Genomic DNA, 19,674 nt, shown 5'->3' with positions numbered 1-19,674 from the left:
GCTGTACAGTTCTCTGACTTTATTTAATCGAAGCTCAAAAATTTTCAAAGTTCAAAGTAGATTTATTATTGAAGTACTGTACATATATATCACTATAAGCAACCCTAAGATTCATTCCCTTGCAAGTATTCATAGTAAATAACAAGACACTCAATATAATCAATGAAAGACCGCACCCAACAGGATGGACAGACGACTAATGTGCAAAAGCCAACAAGCTGTGCAAATACAGAAAGAACAAAAGAAATAACAATAATAATAAATACGCATAAATATCGAGTACTTGAGATGAAGAGTCCTTGAAAGTGAGTCCATGGCTTGTGGGAATAATTCAGTGATGGGGCGAGTGAAGTTAAGTGAAGCTATCCCCTCTGGTTCAAGAGTTCAATGGCTTTGAAAAGATGTACTGAACAACACACTCCAAATGCTGGAAGAAATCAGCAGGTCAGGAAGCATCTATGGAAATGAATAAACAGTCGATGTTTCAGCTGAGACCCTTCATCAGTACTGGAAACGAAGGGGCAAGACACCAGAATAAAAAGGTGTACTGAGGCAGTTGCTTTTGGACCCCCACACAAACTTTACATCCCAAACAGCTGTAGCTGGATACTGTTTAATTTTTAAGCAAACTGCTTAAGAGCTTTGTGCCTTAGTTTCTGTACATCCCCTTCCCCACTGAGAGGAGTTTCCACTTCTCATCATGCGATTGCAGAAACAATCTGTCATTCCGCATTCTTACTTCAGCTTGTCGCTGGATGAAACACTCATCCACATACCTGCTAGCTCTCAACTCGACTGTTCCTGACGCCTCTATTATTCCACTCTCTGGAATGTAATGGTGAGGTTGTATAAGGCATTGGTGAGACCGAATTTGGAGTATTGTGTACAGTTTTGGTCACCGAATTACAGGAAGGATATTAATAAGTTTGAAAGGGTGCAGAGAAGGTTTACAAGGATGTTGCCGAGACTTGAGAAACTGAGTTACAGAGAAAGGTTGAATACGTTAGGACTTTATTCCCTGGAGCGTAGAAGAATAAGGGGAGACTTGATAGAGATATATAAAATTATGATGGGTATAGATAGAGTGAATGCAAGCAGGCTTTTTCCACTGAGGCTGGGGGAGAAAAAAACCAGAGGACATGGGTTAAGGGTGAAGAGGGAAAAGTTTAAAGGGAACATTGGGGGGGGGGTTCTTCACACAGAGAGTGGTGGGAGTGTGGAATGAGCTGTCAGATGCAGTGGTAAATGCAGGCTCACTATTTTTTTGTAATTTATTTTTTTATTGAAGTTCATCATCAAACAAACATTTCCATAAGATGTATTTCAGACATTGTACATATATATCATATAATCATATATATCACAAATCTCCACAAAGTATTTATAGACAATAGACAATAGGTGCAGAAGTAGACCATTTGGCCCTTCGAGCCTGCACCACCATTCTGAGATCATGGCTGATCATCTACTATCAATACCCGGTTCCTGCCTTGTCCCCATATCCCTTGATTCCCCTATCCATAAGATAACTATCTAGCTCCTTCTTGAAAGCATCCGGAGAATTGGCCTCCACTGCCTTCCGAGGCAGTGCATTCCAGACCCCCACAACTCTCTGCAAGAAGAAGTTTTTCCTTAACTCTGTCCTAAATGACCTACCCCTTATTCTCAAACCATGCCCTCTGGTACTGGACTCTCCCAGCATCTGGAACACACTTCCTGCCTCTATCTTGTCCAATTCCTTAATAATCTTGTATGTTTCAATCAGATCCCCTCTCAATCTCCTTAATTCCAGCGTGTACAAGCCCAGTCTCTCTAACCTCTCTGCGTAAGACAGTCCAGACATCCCAGGAATTAACCTCGTGAATCTACACTACACTTCCTCTATAGCCAGGATGTCCTTCCTTAACCCTGGAGACCAAAACTGTACACAATACTCCAGGTGTGGTGTCACCAGGCCCTGTACAAATGCAAGAGGATTTCCTTGCTCTTGTACTCAATTCCCTTTGTAATAAAGGCCAACATTCCATTAGCTTTCTTCACTGCCTGCTGCACTTGCTCATTCACCTTCAGTGACTGATGAACAAGGACTCCTAGATCTCTTTGTATTTCTCCCTTACCTAATTCTACACCGTTCAGATGATAATCTGCCTTCCTGTTCTTACTCCCAAAGTGGATAACCTCACACTTATTCATATTAAATCATCTGCTAAGTATCTGCCCACTCACCCAGACTATCCAAGTCACCCTGAATTCTACTAACATCCTCATCACATGTCACACTGCCACCCAGCTTAGTATCATCAGCAAATTTGCTGATGTTATTCTCAATGCCTTTATCTAAATCATTGATGTAAAGGATAACAGCTGTGGTCCCAATACCGAGCCCTGTGGCACCCCACTAGTCACCACCTGCCATTCCGAGAAACACCCATTCACCGCTACCCTTTGCTTTCTATCTGCAAACCAGTTTTCTATCCATGTCAATGTCTTCCCCCTAATGCCATGAGCTTTGATTTTACCCACCAATCTCCTATGTGGGACCTTATCAAATGACTTTTGAAAATCGAGGTACACTACATCCACTGGATCTCCCTTGTCTAACTTCCTGGTTACATCCTCGAAAAGCTCCAACAGATTAGTCAAGCATGATTTACCCTTGGTAAATTCATGCTTGCTCGGCCCAATCTTATCACTGCTATCTAGATATGCCACTATTTCATCCTTAATAATGGACTCTAGCATCTTCCCCACCACTGATGTCAGGCTGACAGGTCGATAGTTCTCTGTTTTCTCCCTCCCTCCTTTCTTAAAAAGTGGGATAACATTAGCCATTCTCCAATCCTCAGGAACTGATCCTGAATCTAAGGAACATAGGAAAATGATTACCAATGCATCCGCAATTTCCAGGGCCACCTCCTTTAGTACCCTAGGATGCAGACCATCTGGACCTGGGGATTTGTCAGCCTTCAGTCCCATCAGTCTTCTCATCACCGTTTCCTTCCTAATGTCAATCTGTTTCATTTCCTCTGTTACCCTATGTCCTTGGCCCATCCATACATCTGGGAGATTGCTTGTGTCTTCCTTAGAGAAGACAGATCTAAAGTACTCATTAAATTCTTCTGCCATTTCTCTGTTTCCCATAACAATTTCACCCAATTCATTCTTCAAGGGCCCAACATTGTTCTTAACTATCTTCTTTCTCTTCACATACCTAAAAAAGCTTTTGCTATCCTCCTTTATATTCCTGGCTATCTTGCATTCGTACCTCATTTTTTCTCCCCGTATTGCCTTTTTAGTTAAGTTCTGTTGTTCCTTAAAAACTTCCCAATCATCTGTCCTCCCACTCACCTTAGCTCTGTCGTACTTCCTTTTTTTTAATATTATGCAATCTCTGACTTCCTTTGTCAACCACTGTGGCCCCTTTCCCCCGAATCCTTCCTTCTCTGGGGGATGAACTGATTTTGTACCTTGTGCATTATTCCTAAGAATACCTGCCATTGCTGTTCCACTGTCTTTTCTGCTAGGCTATCCATCCAGTCAACTTTGTCCAGCTCCTCCCTCATGGCTCCATAGTTTCCCCTGTTCAATTGCAACACTGACACCTCGGAGCTGCCCTTATCCTTCTCAAATTGCAGATAAAAACTTATCATATTATGATCACTACCTCCTAATGGTTCCTTTACTGCAAGATCGCTTATCAAATCCTGTTCATTACATAACACTAAATCCAGAATAGTCTTGTCCCTGGTCGGGTCTCGTACAAGCTGTTCCAAGAATGCATCCCATAGGCTCTCTACAAACTCCCTATCCTGGGGTCCAGCACCAACCTGATTCTCCCAGTTCACCTCATGTTGAAATCCCCCATAACTACTGCGACATTACCTTTGCCACATGCCAATGTTAACTCCCTATTCGACTTGCACCCAATATCCATGCTACTGTTTGGTGGCCTGTAGACAACACCCATTTGGGTTCTTTTGCCCTTCCTGTTCCTCAGTTCTATCCACACAGACTCTACTTCTCCTGATCCTATGTCCCCCCTTGCAAAGGACTGAATCTCATTCCTCACCAACAGGGCCACCCCACCCCCTCTGCCCACATTTCTGTCCCTATGATAGCACATATACCCTTGTACATTCATTTCCCAGGTCTGACCTCCCTGCAGCCATGTCTCCGTTATCCCAACAACATCATAGTTACCTATTCGCACCTGAGCTTCAAGCTCATCCGCCTTATTTCTGATACTTCGTGCATTCAGATATAGAATATTTAGCCCAGTTCTCCTCTCTCTGTTTCAATCGCTGCCTATTGTGCTTAACCCAGCTCCCCGAACTCCCATCGGGCTATACGCCCCTAGAATTTTGTTGTCCTTCCTAAATTTACTTATTCTTCCTGCACGTTTAACTCCATGTTCCATCAGACCATCCCTCTGTACATGTGTCCTCCTTATCACTTGTTCCACCTTACCTTTCTCTACTACACACTTAATATTCCGGAACTGTGTAGTCCCCACCTGTCCTTTATTGTTCATCCCGTTATCCTCTCTCACATTCTGGATCCCTGCCTCCTGCAAATTTAGTTTAAACCCCCGCCCCGAGAAGCACTAGCAAACTTTCCTGCAAGAATGTTCATACTGCTCCAGTTCAGGTGTAAACCGTCCCGTCGGAACAGATCCCACCTTCCCTGGAACAAAGCCCAATTATCTAAAAACCTGAAGCCCTCCCTCCTGCACCATCCTCTCAGCCACGTATTAATCTGTATAATCTTTCTGTTCCTTGCCCCACTCGCACGTGGCACAGGTAGCAATCCTGAGATTGTTACCCTGGAGGTCCTGCTCTTCAGCTTCGCACCTAACTCCCTGAACTCACTACGCAGGACCCCCTCACTCATCCTACCCACGTCATTAGTCCCTACATGGACAACAACATCTGGATTCTTGCCCTCCCTCTCGAGAATAACCTGCACCCGATCTGAGATGTCTTGGACCCCGGCACCAGGGAAGCAACATACCATCCGAGACTCCCGATCTTCCCCACAAAATCTCCTATCCGCCCCCCTGACAATAGAATCCCCTATCAATACTGTTCTCTTCTCTTCCCTCCTCCCCTTCCTAGTCGAGGGTCCAACCTCAGTGCCAGAGACAGGACCACTGCAACTTGCTCCTGGTAGGTCATCCCCACCAACAGTATCCAAAACGATATACTTATTGTTGATGGGAACGGCCACAGGGGTGCTCTGCTCTCTCTGTCTGCCTCTCTTGACTGTCACCCGTTTGCCTACCTCCTGACTTTTCGGTGTGTCTACCTCCCGATAACTCCTATCTATTTCTGCCTCTGCCTCCCGAATGATCCGTAGTTCATCCAGCTCCTGCTCCAATTCCCTAACTCGGTCTGATAGGAGCTGCAGCTGGATGCACCTTTTGCAGGTGTGGTCATCAGGGACAACTGTGTTGACCCTGACCTCCCACACACTGCATACGGAGCACACCACTGCTCTAACTGTCTCCCCCATCATCTGATCCCAGATTAGTCAGAATAAATGAAAAAAGTACCTACTGACCTTACCATTTTTACCTCAGCAAGCACGTACTCGGCTCACTGATTTCCTCTCACCGAAGTCCCCTTGCGCCGAAGCCCGCTGAGCCAAAGCCCAGCACTCTGCTCCCACGCACTCCGCTGTCCGCTCCTGAAAGTGGGCCGCTTTTTAAAGCCCGCGTTCATTGCTGACGTCACCCGCGCTTGCGCAGCTTTACCTTCCTCTTCAGGTACTCCTTATCTGAGGTATACACTTATAGAAAAGCGTGGAAAGAAAAAAACAAGCAAAAGGAAAGAACTATGTACAAGTAGGGAGTGATTTTTTTTTACACCACATTCATTGATTTGTGAGAATAAAATCAGCCTATGAGGCATTATGTAGTTAAACCATTTTTCCCAGTATGAATCAAACTGTTCCAGCTTATGGTTAACAGATGCTGTTATCTTCTTCATTTTGTATATGTCCATTGTAATTTCCATTCATGTACTTAAAGTTGGGCTCTCCTGTGATAATCATTTCCTGGTAACAGTCTTTTTTTTCCAGCCACCAACAGTATATTCATTAAATATTTATCTCTTTTCAATATACCTCTTTTGAGGTATATATCAAAATATATGGTCTTACACTCCAAGGGTATTTCACATTTAAAGGTGTCTTGTAGGGGATTGTGTATCCCTCTCCAATAGTTTTTGATAACAAGGCATTCCCAAAAAATATGATAATAATTTGCATTTTGATTTCCACAATTTCTCCAGCAAACAGGGAGGTTACTATCATAATGGGATTTCTGAGAGGATGTAATAAAATATCTTATCAAGTTTTTCCATCCAAACTCCCTCCATTTCTGTGAACTGGTACACTTGCAGGCTCACTTTTAGCATTTAAGAAAAGTTATTCATAGTTTCATCCATTTTTACCTCTGTAATCTTCTTCAGCCCTACACCTTTCCCAGGTATCTTCTAAACTCTAGACTCTTGTTTACGGCAAAATGTAGTTGTTCCACCACTGCTGAGGTCCTAAACTCCGGAATTTATTCCCAAAACTCACCCACTTCCCTACTATTTTTTTCCTTCGGATGATCTAACTGAACATTTTTTTTTCAATTGTTTTCTGTGCAATTTTGTTCTTCCAATTACAGGAAGAACATGGCTGCTTTGGAAAGCGGTTTATCAGATGATAGCTGAATTAGAGAGAGTCATATCGAAGTAAAAGTTAGACAGACTTGTGTTGTTTCCAGCCAAAGCTTTGAAGGCTGATAGGAGATCTTACAGAAGTTTATAAGACTATGAGAGACATGGATAGCATTAATAGGGAGAATCTTTTTGCAGGCTAGAAATGTCAAATTCTCAAGGAAATGCATTTAAGGAGACGGGGAAAGCTTAAAGGAGATGTGCAGGGCACATTTTTTTTACAAATAGAAGGTGTAAGTGCCTGGGGTCATGGTGGAAGCATATACAATAGACATGTCTGAGAGGTTGTCAGATAGGCACAGAAACAGCGGGCAGTAGAAGGATATGGATCATGTACAGGCAGAAGAAATTGAGTAAAGTTGGCATTGTGTTTGGTGCAGACATGGTGCGCTGGATAAGCCTCTTCCTGTCCTGTTCTTTCTTGAGGTCAGGTGTGGGTCATTTTGGTAATCACTGGCACATCCTTGCTACTTTAAAGGAACAAATATTATTGTTGTAGTTAACTGGACGTTGGAGGCTTGACGCCTGAGAGTCGGGGACCAAGCACTGGAGGCCCAGAAGAGGCCTGCCTCTGTGTGTGAGGGTGGGGAAGTGGGTTGCTTGGCTGCTGTTTCCTTGTTTCGTTCTGTTATTGTTGCTGGTGCTTGTGCTGCTCTGCTGAAAATTGTGGGCGTGCTATGTTAGTGCTGGGATGTGTGGTTTGTTGTCTTATTGTAAATGATGGATTTCACTGTATCATGTGACAAATACTGTAAATCTGAATCTGAGTTGTACCCTCTTCCACCATCTTTTCCTTCAATGTGTTCTCTTCCCTCATTTACAAAGGAATCCCGCCAGTCTCCCCACATACTAATTTGCTGGACAAGGGGTCCCACCCCAACCCACTAATTTGCGGCCAACCACCCAGAATAGGCATGAGCCAATTCTATCTGACAAACTAGCTGAAAGTGAGGACAATTATGAGTGAGGTCCAGGTTGCCCAAAATGTATTGCCTCAGTCTGTTGCTAAGCTGATTAGTACACCTAACATCTCATTAAAAGAAGATCGAAGAGTTACCGGCAGCAACAAGTTTATGTATTATTAATAAAGCCTTTTCTCCATGGCTTGCTTTAAAAAGGAATACTCCTAGGCTAGAATGCTGTAATATTATCTTCAATAAGACCGTGTTCCCAAAGGCATCCTTAATAAAACTTACTGCCAGCATGTGATATTTTTCAAGCAACCCATTGCTGGCCATCTGTTAAGTAATATTAATCCATAATTAATGTGGTTTATTGAATCCTAATATTTTACTTACAACATGAGATGATGCAGTTCCATTGTGCCTAAAAGGGCTATCCATTTTCTAAAAGAGCACCCATTTTCCGGTGTCTTATCCACGGCTTCAACATTTTTATTTCTTAGATTTCAACCACTAACATCATATGAATTATAATCCAATTTTCACCCATTACTGTTTCCATAGCTGACCCTAGGAGAACCCAAAGCTCATTAAATTGCATTAAGATGTTTTTACATTCTTCTAAGTAGTTTAAAGATCTTAGTTAAAAGACAGAAGTCCAATAATGGAATTATTTTAAGCTTGTCCTGGGTTGAGGTTGAGTCTCCAGTTTACTGACTCAATGGTGATAATGCAAACTAAAATTAAAAAATCAAGGCGTCGAGGCTGAGGGCGAAGGATATTCAGTTCACTCCTTCTTGAGGCTGTACTCACCTTAGAGCAGAACTGGCTCCGTGGCCATGGCCTGGAGCTGTTGGCTCCTGGATTGAACTGGCTATGTGGCCGTGGCCTGGAGCTGTTGGCTCCTGGATTGAACTGGCTCCGTGGCCGTGGCCTGGAGCTGTTGGCTCCTGGATTGAACTGGCTCCGTGGCCGTGGCCTGGAGCTGTTGGCTCCTGGATTGAACTGGCTCCGTGGCCGTGGCCTGGAGCTGTTGGCTCCTGGATTGAACTGGCTCCGTGGCCGTGGCCTAGAGCTGTTGGCTCCTGGATTGAACTGGCTCCGTGGCCGTGGCCTGGAGCTGTTGGCTCCTGGATTGAACTGGCTCCGTGGCCGTGGCCTGGAGCTGTTGGCTCCTGGATTGAACTGGCTCCGTGGCCGTGGCCTGGAGCTGTTGGCTCCTGGATTGAACTGGCTCCGTGTCCGTGGCCTGGAGCTGTTGGCTCCTGGATTGAACTGGCTCCGTGGCCGTGGCCTGGAGCTGTTGGCTCCTGGATTGAACTGGCTCCGTGGCCGTGGCCTGGAGCTGTTGGCTCCTGGATTGAACTGGCTCCGTGGCCGTGGCCTGGAGCTGTTGGCTCCTGGATTGAACTGGCTCCGTGGCCGTGGCCTGGAGCTGTTGGCTCCTGGATTGAACTGGCTCCGTGGCCGTGGCCTGGAGCTGTTGGCTCCTGGATTGAACTGGCTCCGTGGCCGTGGCCTGGAGCTGTTGGCTCCTGGATTGAACTGGCTCCGTGGCCGTGGACACACTTTTAGGGACTCTGTGGTTCATGGTCTGTGTGTTATTTGTTTACTTTTTTATTGTTCGCATGATTTGTTCTTCTTTTACACATTGGTTGTTTGACAGTCTTTGCTGTGTGGGATTTATTTTGTGCTTTTTTTTTTGTTTTGTTTTATTTTGAACATAAGATTGGAAGCCCAATGCACATTGATATGTAGAAGGAAGTGGCAGTTCCAATCCTGCATGGAAATCCCGTCCCTTAACATTTGTGAGCCAGTTGCAAGAATAGCCCTGCTTAAGCTGCTGACATTGCTGGCATTCACTGTCCCTCCCTCACTGAGATCACTGCAACACACACACAAAATGCTGGTGGAACTCAACAGGTCAGGCAGCATCTATGGATGGAAAAGAATAGTCAACCTTTAGGGCTGAGTCTTTTCATCGGGACCGGAAAGGAGTGGGGAAGAAGCCAGAATACGAAAATGGGGGTTTGGGAAGGAGCACAGGCTGACAGGTAATAGGTGAAACCAGGTGAGGGGAAGGTGGGTGGGCGTGGGAGGTGAGATAAAGTGAGAAGCTGGGAGTTGATATGCAGAAGAGATAAAGGGCTGAAGAAGGAGGAATCTGATAGGAGAGGAAGATGGACCATTGAGAAAGGAAAGGTAGTATGGGGGAACCAGAGAGAGATGATGGGTAGGTGAAGAGAAGGGGTAAGAGAGGAGCCAAAATGGGGAAAGAAATAAGAAAGGGCAAGGGCATAGAAATTACTGGAAGTTAGAGAAATCAATGTTCATACCATCAGGCTGGAGGCTACCTAGATGGAATATGAGATGTTGCTCCTTCATACCTTGTTGTGACCACAGACGAGGCTATGGGCCAACATGATGGAATGGGAATGGGAAGTAGAATTAAAATGGTGGCCAGCAGGACCTCCCACCTTTTGTGGATGATGGAGCGAAGGTGTTTGACAAAGCTGCCCCCCAATCTACAGATGTAGTAGTAGTCTTGGCCCAAAACATCATTTGTTTATTTCTTCCCTGACCTGCTGAGTTCTACCAGCATTTTGTGTGTGCTTCTCTGGATCCTCAGCATCTGCAGAATCTTTTGTGTTTATGACTTGTTCAACCCTGTAACCCATGTGGTTAAGGTTCTTCCACAGTATGGCGGGGCAGAATTCTAGCATTTAGATCAGTAAGGGAACAGAGGTATATTTTCCACTGACACTGGAGGGGAATATACAAACGGTGTTGTTAGGCATCTGCTGCCCTGGATCTGCTTGGAGGTACCAGTTGCATGTTTGGAAAGTGTTGGGAGCCGCCTTATACTTTTTATAGATAAAAGTCAATGTAGCACAATGCAGTAGTTGTGCAGCAAATGAATGTCCATGATATAAAACTATAAAGTGCTGGACATTCTCAGGTCAGGCAGCATCTGGAAAGAGAAAGAGTTTGCATTTTAGTTTACACCATCAGTCAGTGCTTAAGGTGTTGATTTACTTGATTGTTATTGGAACCATCAACCAAATGGCAGGTACAGTATTACAATTTTCTTTTACTCCCAACATTTTCCCTCCTTATTCTTGACATGTTTCATTATAACTTTCCTCTGCCAAGCCATCTTATCAGAAACCCTGCATCACAACTTCATCTTTCTGTAATAAGAGATGAGTAAACAAGTCTTAATGAAGGGTCTCAGCCTGAAATATTGACTGTTTATTCCCATCCTTTGATGGTGTCTGTCTTGCTGAGCTCCTCCACATTTTGTGTTATTCTGAATTTCCAGCATCTGTAGAATCTCTCTGTTTATATCTCTTATGGTTTTGTTCTGGTTACGTGATTTATAGGGCTGATTTGAGTTATATACAGAAAGAGTTTGAAATCTATCAACATAACTATCTGATTACTTCTTTCCCATATGCTTATTTCTTTGTCAGACCGTGACCGGTATGATCTGGGGCATAGGCTGCCAGAGTCCTCGTCCCTGTGGTTTCCACCAGCTCGCACAGTATGTCTTCTAGGCGGAGATCCTTCCTCCCCCTGGGATGAGCTCTCTGAGCTTCTTCTGGCATTCTGGCAGTTTTGTGTTTTTACGGGATAGGGTTATTATCCCCACACCCAACTCTCCTCCTTTCACAGCTGGGCAGGATTCATATGCTTATTTTGTCACCCCAAAATGAATCTATACTATTCACCTCAGCTATGCCCTGTGTAAGTGTGTTCCACATTCTTGCTTCTCTTTGCATGAGGAAGTTTTTCTGAATTTCTTATTTAGATTTCTTGCTGAGCATCATACATTAATTTTGCACAAGTAAAAATGTTCTTTCTGCACCCACTCAGTCCAAGCACTTCGTGACCTCTAGTCGCTAACCCCTCACTTTCTTTTCTAAAGACAAAAATAAGTCAATTTGTTCATCTTTTCCCAATATGTATACCATCCGTATTTATTTTTCATCCTCACCATCTCCTCTATATCCTTCAAACCCTCTAAGGCAGTGTCTCAGAGAAGACTGAGTTCCTTTCGGCTCAGTGGTTCCCTGGAGACTGATAAGGCCAAGGGGGGTGGGTGGGCAGTTTGAGAGCTACTGTCCCCTCAGTCATTTATGCTGTGCTTCTGTGTAACCCCGAGTTGTTTTTTCACTGCTCATTCTCCACAAAGGTGTTGTAGATCAGGGTATCCTAGGAATCAGTGAGACTATTACCTATTTTTCAGTCATTGTATATTTTCCTCTGTCCATCTGTTAATCTCTTTCTGTGGCAGGGCTTGGGATCCAGGCTCTTTTGCACTGTGCTGCACTCATTGATTCAGGTGCTAGGAATGTTACGGCTCTTTTTATAAGTGGCAAGTATGGATGATGTAACCAAGGTTTAGACTCGTAGAGTAACCTACAGCACAGAAACAACCCTTCTGCCCATCTAGTCCATCCTGAGCTAGAGTGGCTGGACCCTTCTCCCTGTACATCTTTTCTGGATACCACTATAAGAGCTACACTCATTCTCCTGCACACCAATGAATGAAGTTCTAATCTAAAACACAAACGAGAAAATCTGCAGATGCTGGAAATCAGAGCAACACACACAAAATGCTGGAGGAACTCAGCAGGCCAGGCAGCATCTATGGAAAGAAAGTACTGTCGATATTTTGTGGGTGTTACTTGAATTGCTAACCTATTTAACACTCCTCTCAGATTCTCAAGGTCCAGCAACATCCTTGTGAATTTTATCTACACTCTTTCAATTTTATTGATATCTTCCCTGTAGGTACATGACCAGAACTACATACAATAGTCCAAATTCAGCCTCACCAACATCCCATACAATTTCAACATCACAGCCCAACTCCTGTCCTCAGTTCCCTGACTTACGAAGGCCAATGTGTCAAAACCTCTCTTTATGGCCCTATCTATCTAAGATGCAGTTACATAACTTTCCTTATTTTAATAGAAACCCACCCAATGTATACCCTTGTGTGTGGCCCGGCTTTTACAATGGGATTTCCAACCTGTAGAGCAACCATCGAGTGCACCAATGAGTGCATTTGTATTTCCAAATTCCTGTCTCTCTACTCTACATCACTACCTCGCTGATAAATAACCTTTCTACTCTTCTTACCTCATAGTTATGCATTGAAGTCATTTGCAATTATTCTGCAAGCTGATTAATGATTTACAATTATTTTTCTCCTCCTCAGTAATGAACATCCCAACCAATTCGACATCATGTCCGTTGTGACTCGGATTCCAGATTCTGAATGCAAGCTGTAATACTTATTTCATTTATTTTTTATTTATTAGCACCATGGCAGAGAGAGGACCTTCCGGCCTTCAAGCCACTTCAACACCACAACCCTACCAAATCATGGGACAATTTACAATGACCCGGTATATCTTTGGACTGGAGCACCCAAGGAAAACACACACATTCCATGGGGAGGACATAGAGACCCCTTACAGAACGGCACTGGAACTGAACTCTAAACTCCAGAACCAACTGCTATGCTACCATGGCACCGAAAATCTCATCACTATGGGACACCACTATCCTTGTTCTACCATCTCTGCTTTCTGTTCTGGTCACCTAAGCACATATCCCCTAGAACATTACAGCTCACTTCAGCCTACGATGTTATGTCAAACTTTAACCTACTCTAAATCAATGTAACCCTTCCCTCCTACATAACCCTCCATTTTTCTATCAACCATGTGCCTATCTAAGAGTTTCTTAAATGCCTTTAACGTATCTACCTCTACCACCATGGCTAGCAGGGTGTTCCACTCTCTTGAGTAAAAAACTTATCTCTGTCATCCTCCAATCATTTTAAAACGTCTCTTTGTACTAGCCATTTCTAGTGACTAGTGGTGTGCCTCAGGGAACTGTACTGGGTCCAATGTTGTTTGTCATATACAGTAATGATCTGGCTGATGGGGTGGTAAATTGGATTAGTAAGTATGCAGATGATACTAAGGTAGGTGGTGTTGTGGATAATGAAGTAGGTTTTCAAAGCTTGCAGAGAGATTTAGGTCAGTTAGAAAGTGGGTTGAATGATGGCAGATGGAGTTTAATGCTGATAAGTGTGAGATGCTACATTTTGGCAGGAATAATCCAAATAGGACATACATGGTAGGGCATTGAAGAATGCAGTAGAACAGAGTGATCTAGGAATAATGGTGCATAGTTCCTTGAAAGTGGAATCTCATGTGGATAGGGTGGTGAAAAAAGCTTTTGGTATGCTGGCCTTTATAAATCAGAGCATTGAGTATAGGAGTTGGGATGTAATGTTAAAATTGTACAAGGCATTGATGAGGCCAAATTTGGAGTATTGTGTACAGTTCTGGTCACCGACTTATAGGAAAGATGTCAACAAGATAGACAGAGTACGGAGGAGATTTATTAGAATGTTATCTGGGTTTCAGGTTACAGAGAAAGGTTGAACAAGTTAGGTCTTTATTCTTTGGAGCGTAGAAGGTTGAGGGGGGACTTGATAGAAGTATTTAAAATTATGAGGGGGATAGATAGAGTTGACGTGGATAGGCTTTTTCCATTGAGAGTAGGGGAGATTCAAACAAGAGGACATGTTGAGAGTTAAGGGGCAAAAGTTTAGGGGTAACACGAGGGGGAACTTCTTTACTCAGAGAGTGGTAGCTGTGTGGAATGAGCTTCCAGTAGAAGTGGTAGAGGCAGGTTCGATTTTGTCACTTAAAAAAAATTGGATAGGTATATGGACAGGAAAGGAATGGAGGGTTATGGGCTGAGTGCAGGTAGGTAGGACTAGGTGAGAGTAAGCGTTTGCAACAGACTAGAGGGGCCGAGATGGCCTGTTTCCATGCTGAAATTGTCATATGGTTATTTCTGTCCTGGGAAAATGGCTATTTACTTGATCTACCCCTCTCATCATCTTGTACTCCTCTATAAGTCACTTCTCGCCTTCCAAAGTCACTTCCATCCAAAGAGAAAAGCCTTAGCTTGCTCAACCTATCCTCATAAAACATATACTCAAGTCCAAGCAGCATCCTGCCAAGTATCTTCTCCATCCTTCCTATGGTGAGGTGACCAGAATTGAATGCAATGCTCTGTGTAGTCTAACCAGAGCTACAAGTGTACATACCACTGGTGTCATTTTGCACATTCTCTAACATTAATCATTAGACTATTAAAAGCATTTTGAAGACCAAGATAAATTACATTGAACTTTGAACTAGCCACAAGATAAAATCTAACAGCTCCGTGTGTATAGTATGGAATTTATGAACAAATCAGGTTATACAGATATTATATTAGATTTAAATCAAAACTGCCTATGATTCAAAGCTTGGATGAGATTGCATACCTTTAATAGTACTTTTCTTTATTTTCCTGTATAAAATGTCTTTGTAGTGCAGTATTTCTCTTGACATTTGGAAAGTCCACAGTGAATTCTCTGTTTACAGTGCTGTAGGCACTCTCTAATTATGTCTGTTGTTACTGTTGACAGGATTGTTGTTTATGGGAATACATTTTATCAGGGGATAGTTCCAAATTCCGCTAAGCCTTTCAACATCCAAGACGAGCTGGGATGGAGCGAAGAGAGGGTAAGGAGAATGGTGACACAAGTTAGTAGAATTGTAAACTCTTCTCTCTGATGGGAGCAATGTGGGCATGGAGATGGTTGGGGGGGCTGTGGAGAAAAGGGGAGGGGTGCTGCACTGAGTTGTGGAGGGAGAGTTGAATCCTATTTTTGGCAAGGGATTGAGGTTGAGAGAGATAATAAATCAGCCATGATGGAGTAGCAGAGCAGACTTGATGGGCCTAATTCTACTTGTATGTCCTTTGGTCTCATATTTTGCAATGTTATAGACCATTCAGCCCAACGCCTATACTAGACTGTGACAATCTCATTCACCAACTTCCTTGAAACCAATTCTCTCACACATGCCCCAATAAGACCATAAGATATAAAGCAGAAGTAGGCCATTCGGCCCATTGAGTCTGCTCCACCATTCAATCATAGGCTGATCCAATTCTTTCAGTCATCCCTACTCCCGACTTCTCCTCATACCCTTTGATGCCCTGGCTAATCAAGAACCTATCTATCTGCCTTAAATGCACCCAATGACTTGGCCTCCACAGCCACTCATGGCAAAAAATTTCCAGATTTACCACCTTCTGACTAAACATGCTCCTAACTCTCTGCCCACCCACTTGCACCAAGAGCATTTTATGGTCACTAATTAACTTAACAACCAGCACATTTTTGGGAGGTGGGAAACTGGATCACTTGGATGAAAGTCATATGGCCAAGGTAGAAGACATAAACATCACACAAACAGCAGCAGAAATGGCATGGTCTTTGAAATGGCATGGGTGAGGATAGTTTGTTTCCTGGTAAAGGAATGCTTGGTAAGTGAGAGACCTTCAAAAGTGAATATTGAGAGTATGGAATTTGAACGTTTCTGTTAGAATAAAATTCTGGGCTAACAGGTATAGAGAGACTCGGTTTTCAGAGTATTGAGGCCCTGGTTAAGACATGCATAGCAAATATATTCAGCAGGGAACAAATGGGATGCTTGAGGAGTACAAGAAGTGCAAGGTTATACTTAACAGGGAAATCAAGAGGGCTAAAAGAAAGCATGAAGCTACTCTGCCAGACAATGTGAAGGAGAATCCCTAGAGCTCCTACACATGATATTAAGAACAAAATGATAGCATGGAACAAAACTCGTCCACTTGAGATCAGCATGGTCATATTTGACACCAAGATTGGGTATGCAGTGTACAGCGAGGAAGTCTATCATAACTTGTACAGGGATTTAGCCTAGTTAGAAAATGGGCCGAAAGATGGAATTTAATGCAGAAAAGTGTGAGGTGTTGCACTTGGGGAGGAAAAGCCAAAGTAGGACTTGCACAGTGAATGGTAGGCCACTGAGTGTGGTATTAGAGAGGGATCTGGGAATGCAGATCCATCATTCCTTGCAAGTGGTGTCACAGGTAGATAGGTTCATAAAGAGAGCATTTAGTATATTGAGTTTTAGAAATGAGGGTATTAAGTACAACAGTTCAGGTGTTATGTTGTATATGATGATGGTGAAGCCAAATTTGTAGTATTGTGTGCAGCTCTGGCCACATACCTATAGGAAAGATAGCGATAAGTTTGAAAGAGCAAAGAAAAAAATTTAGAGGACCTGAGGTATAGGGAGAGGTTGAACAGATTACGACTTTATTCCATGGAGAGTAGGAGAATGAGGGGAGATATGATAGAGGCATACAAAATTATGCAGGTTATAGACAGGGTAAATTCAACAAGGATTTTTCCACCGAGGCTGGGTGAGAAAAGAACTAGAAGTCAAGGATTAAGAGCACAGGGTGAAATATTTGAGGGGAACCTGAGGAAGAACTCCTTCACTCAGAGGGGTGGTGTCAGTATGGAAGAATCTGCTGGTGGTTGTGGGTTCAATTGCAACATTTAAGAGAAACTTGGATAGGTACATGAATGGGAGAGCTATGGAGGGCTATGGCTCTGGTGCAGGTCAATGGAACTAGGCAAAATAACAGTTAGGCATAGACTAGATGGGCCAAAGGGTTTGTTTCTGTGCTGTAGTGCTCTGTGTGTCTATGCCTGCAATGCAATGGCTCTACCTGCTGTGCCACAGTACTGCTCTAAAAGAAATTTATTACTCTGCAAACTGTCCGCTTTCATGTCCATCATTTTACTTAAAATGTAGAGCATTTTGTTATGTCAATTGTTCAAAGGTATTTCCTGTAGACAAGTGTAAGGAGAATAAAATAATAGTTACTCCTGATCCAAAGTAGGACAAAAAACCTCCTACAAAAGATAAAGAACACAATAATAATAAAAAAGCACAATAAATACATAAGGTAGCTTATGTACATTGATTGAATAGCTATAAAGTGATGTTAGACTGTATATAAGGCGACTGACTGGAAATAATGAAGCAGTGGGGGAGTTAGTGGGTGGAGATGTTGAATTATGGGTAAGTAACTGTCTTGTGGTCTTAACAAAATTGTAAATACTACTCAGATATTTAAAGCTTCTTTCCTTTACAATTAGGCTTTGAATATCAGTGACCACTACCCTGTTGAAGTGGAGCTCAAATTGATCAACCAGGAGTGAAATGGATATCGACTAAACAGATGAACACAACAGAACCATACTGCAACTGGCAGACAGTGGCAATTAGCAATAAGGTTGAAGTAGTATAGCTGAGCTTTGAAATATCATGAAAAAAATACATGATGTAAATGAGCTGCTTTATGTGTATTTCCTACTACAGGCTTCCTCTTCCTAAACACGAAGAATAAGGCTGCAAATTTGTAATAGAAGTTGCTCCCCATTGAATTTTAGGACTTCAACAGCTTTACCTACTCCAAAGCCTTTGCTATTTTCTATTTGACAATTTCCTGGTTGGGTTAGTTTGGCAACATGTCTAGATCGACAGATGGAGTAACTGACACTAGGTCTTCAAAAGGAATCTCAGTTCAGGTGTGCAGCTGGGACTAATTGCTCCCCTCTGATCGCAGATCTCTGAAAGGTTGGGAAGGGCTGATGGTGTTAACACTAAAAATAATGAGACTTATCAGCTGGTTGAGTGGTGTCACAAGCTAGCACTCAATGCCAGCAAGACTAAGGAACTTAGAGGACTTCAGAAAAGGGAAGTCAGGAGAATACACACCAGTTCTCACTGAAGGATGAGCAATGTAAAGGATATGCTCCTTGGTGTCAACATACCTGAGGATCCAGCTTGAGCCCAACATATTGATGCAATCATGAAGGAAGCATGCCAGTGGATCTATTTTATTACGATATTGAGGAAATTTGGCATGTCACCAAAGGCTTGCAAATTTTCTAGATGCATTTTGACCAGTTGCATCACAGCCTGGCATGGAGACTCCATGCACAGATTGCAAGAGGCTGCAGAGGGCTGTAGGCTCAGCCAGCTTAATTTCAGACACAAATTTCCTCAAAGACATCTTCATGAGGTGGTACTTCAAGAAGGGTGCATCCAGTATGAAAGATCCTTACCATCTAGACATAGCCTCTTCTCAATACTACTGTCAGGAAAGATTCACAAGAACCTGAAGACCCGCACCCGACCATTCAGCATCAGCTTCTTCCCCTCTGTCATCACGTTTCTGAACTGACCAAAAACACAATCTCCCTTCTTCCTATCTTTTTGCGCTAGGTATTTACTTTGCAATTTACAATAATTTTTTCACTGTACTGCTGCTGCAAAACAACTAATTTTATATCATATAAAACATTGATAATAAAATCTGATTCTGATCCATGCATTGACTGTTTTAATGACCATGTTGTAGGAAAGACTTCATTGAACCAGAAAGAATACAAAGACTATTTATGAGAATGTTACCAGAACTCAAGAACCAAGTTATAGTGAGAGATCAAGTAGGTGAGGACTGAATTCACTGGAGCATTGGAGTCTAAACAGTGATCTTATAAAAGTATATAAAATCATGAAGGGTGAATACACACAGATATTTTGCCAGGAAAAGGGAATCATAAAAACCCTTTAAAGTTTAAGGTGAGAAGGGAAAGATTTAAAAGAGACTGATTTAAAATGAGGGGCAATTCCTTCAAGCAAAGGGTGGTGTGAATTGATCATAAGATATAGGACAGAATTAGGCCATCTGGCCCATCAAGTCTGCTCTGCCATTCAATCATGGCTGACACTTTTTAAAAAATCTCCTCCTCAATCCGTTTCTGGTCTTCTCCCGTAACCTTTGATGCTATGTCCAGTCAAGAATCTCTGCCTTAAATATACCCAACAACCTGGCCTCCACTGCTGTATGTGGCAGCAAATTCCACAACTTCACCAACCTTTGGCTAAAGAAATTTCTCTGCATTTCTGTTTTGAAAGGGCAACCCTCTATTCTGTTGTCCTAGACTCTCCCACCATGGGAAACATCCTTTCCACATCTACTCCGTCTAGGCCTTTCAACATTCGAAAGGTTTCAATGAGGTCCCCTCTCATCTTTCTGAATTCCAGCGAGTACAG

At 43.0% G+C, this 19,674-nt stretch overlaps 1 protein-coding gene across 3 annotated transcripts in view; it reads left to right on the top strand.

Annotated features, from left to right (window-relative positions):
• The window catches only part of LOC132378076 (deoxyribonuclease gamma-like), a 72,819-nt gene extending 53,883 nt beyond the window's left edge, over positions 1-18,936 (top strand). For all 3 annotated transcript variants that reach the window (XM_059944799.1, XM_059944801.1, XM_059944800.1), the window contains 2 exons: positions 15,135-15,231; positions 17,709-18,936. In XM_059944799.1, coding sequence (XP_059800782.1) covers positions 15,135-15,231; positions 17,709-17,771 — 160 coding nt within the window. In that variant the 3' untranslated portion in view covers positions 17,772-18,936. The remainder of the gene's footprint in view (positions 1-15,134; positions 15,232-17,708) is intronic.
• Positions 18,937-19,674: the final 738 nt, after the last annotated feature.

Source organism: Hypanus sabinus, chromosome 19 (assembly GCF_030144855.1).
Source record: "Hypanus sabinus isolate sHypSab1 chromosome 19, sHypSab1.hap1, whole genome shotgun sequence".
Classification (NCBI taxonomy): domain Eukaryota; kingdom Metazoa; phylum Chordata; class Chondrichthyes; order Myliobatiformes; family Dasyatidae; genus Hypanus; species Hypanus sabinus.
Note: the sequence above shows the minus strand (reverse complement) of the source record. Positions and strands in the feature narration are given on the sequence as shown.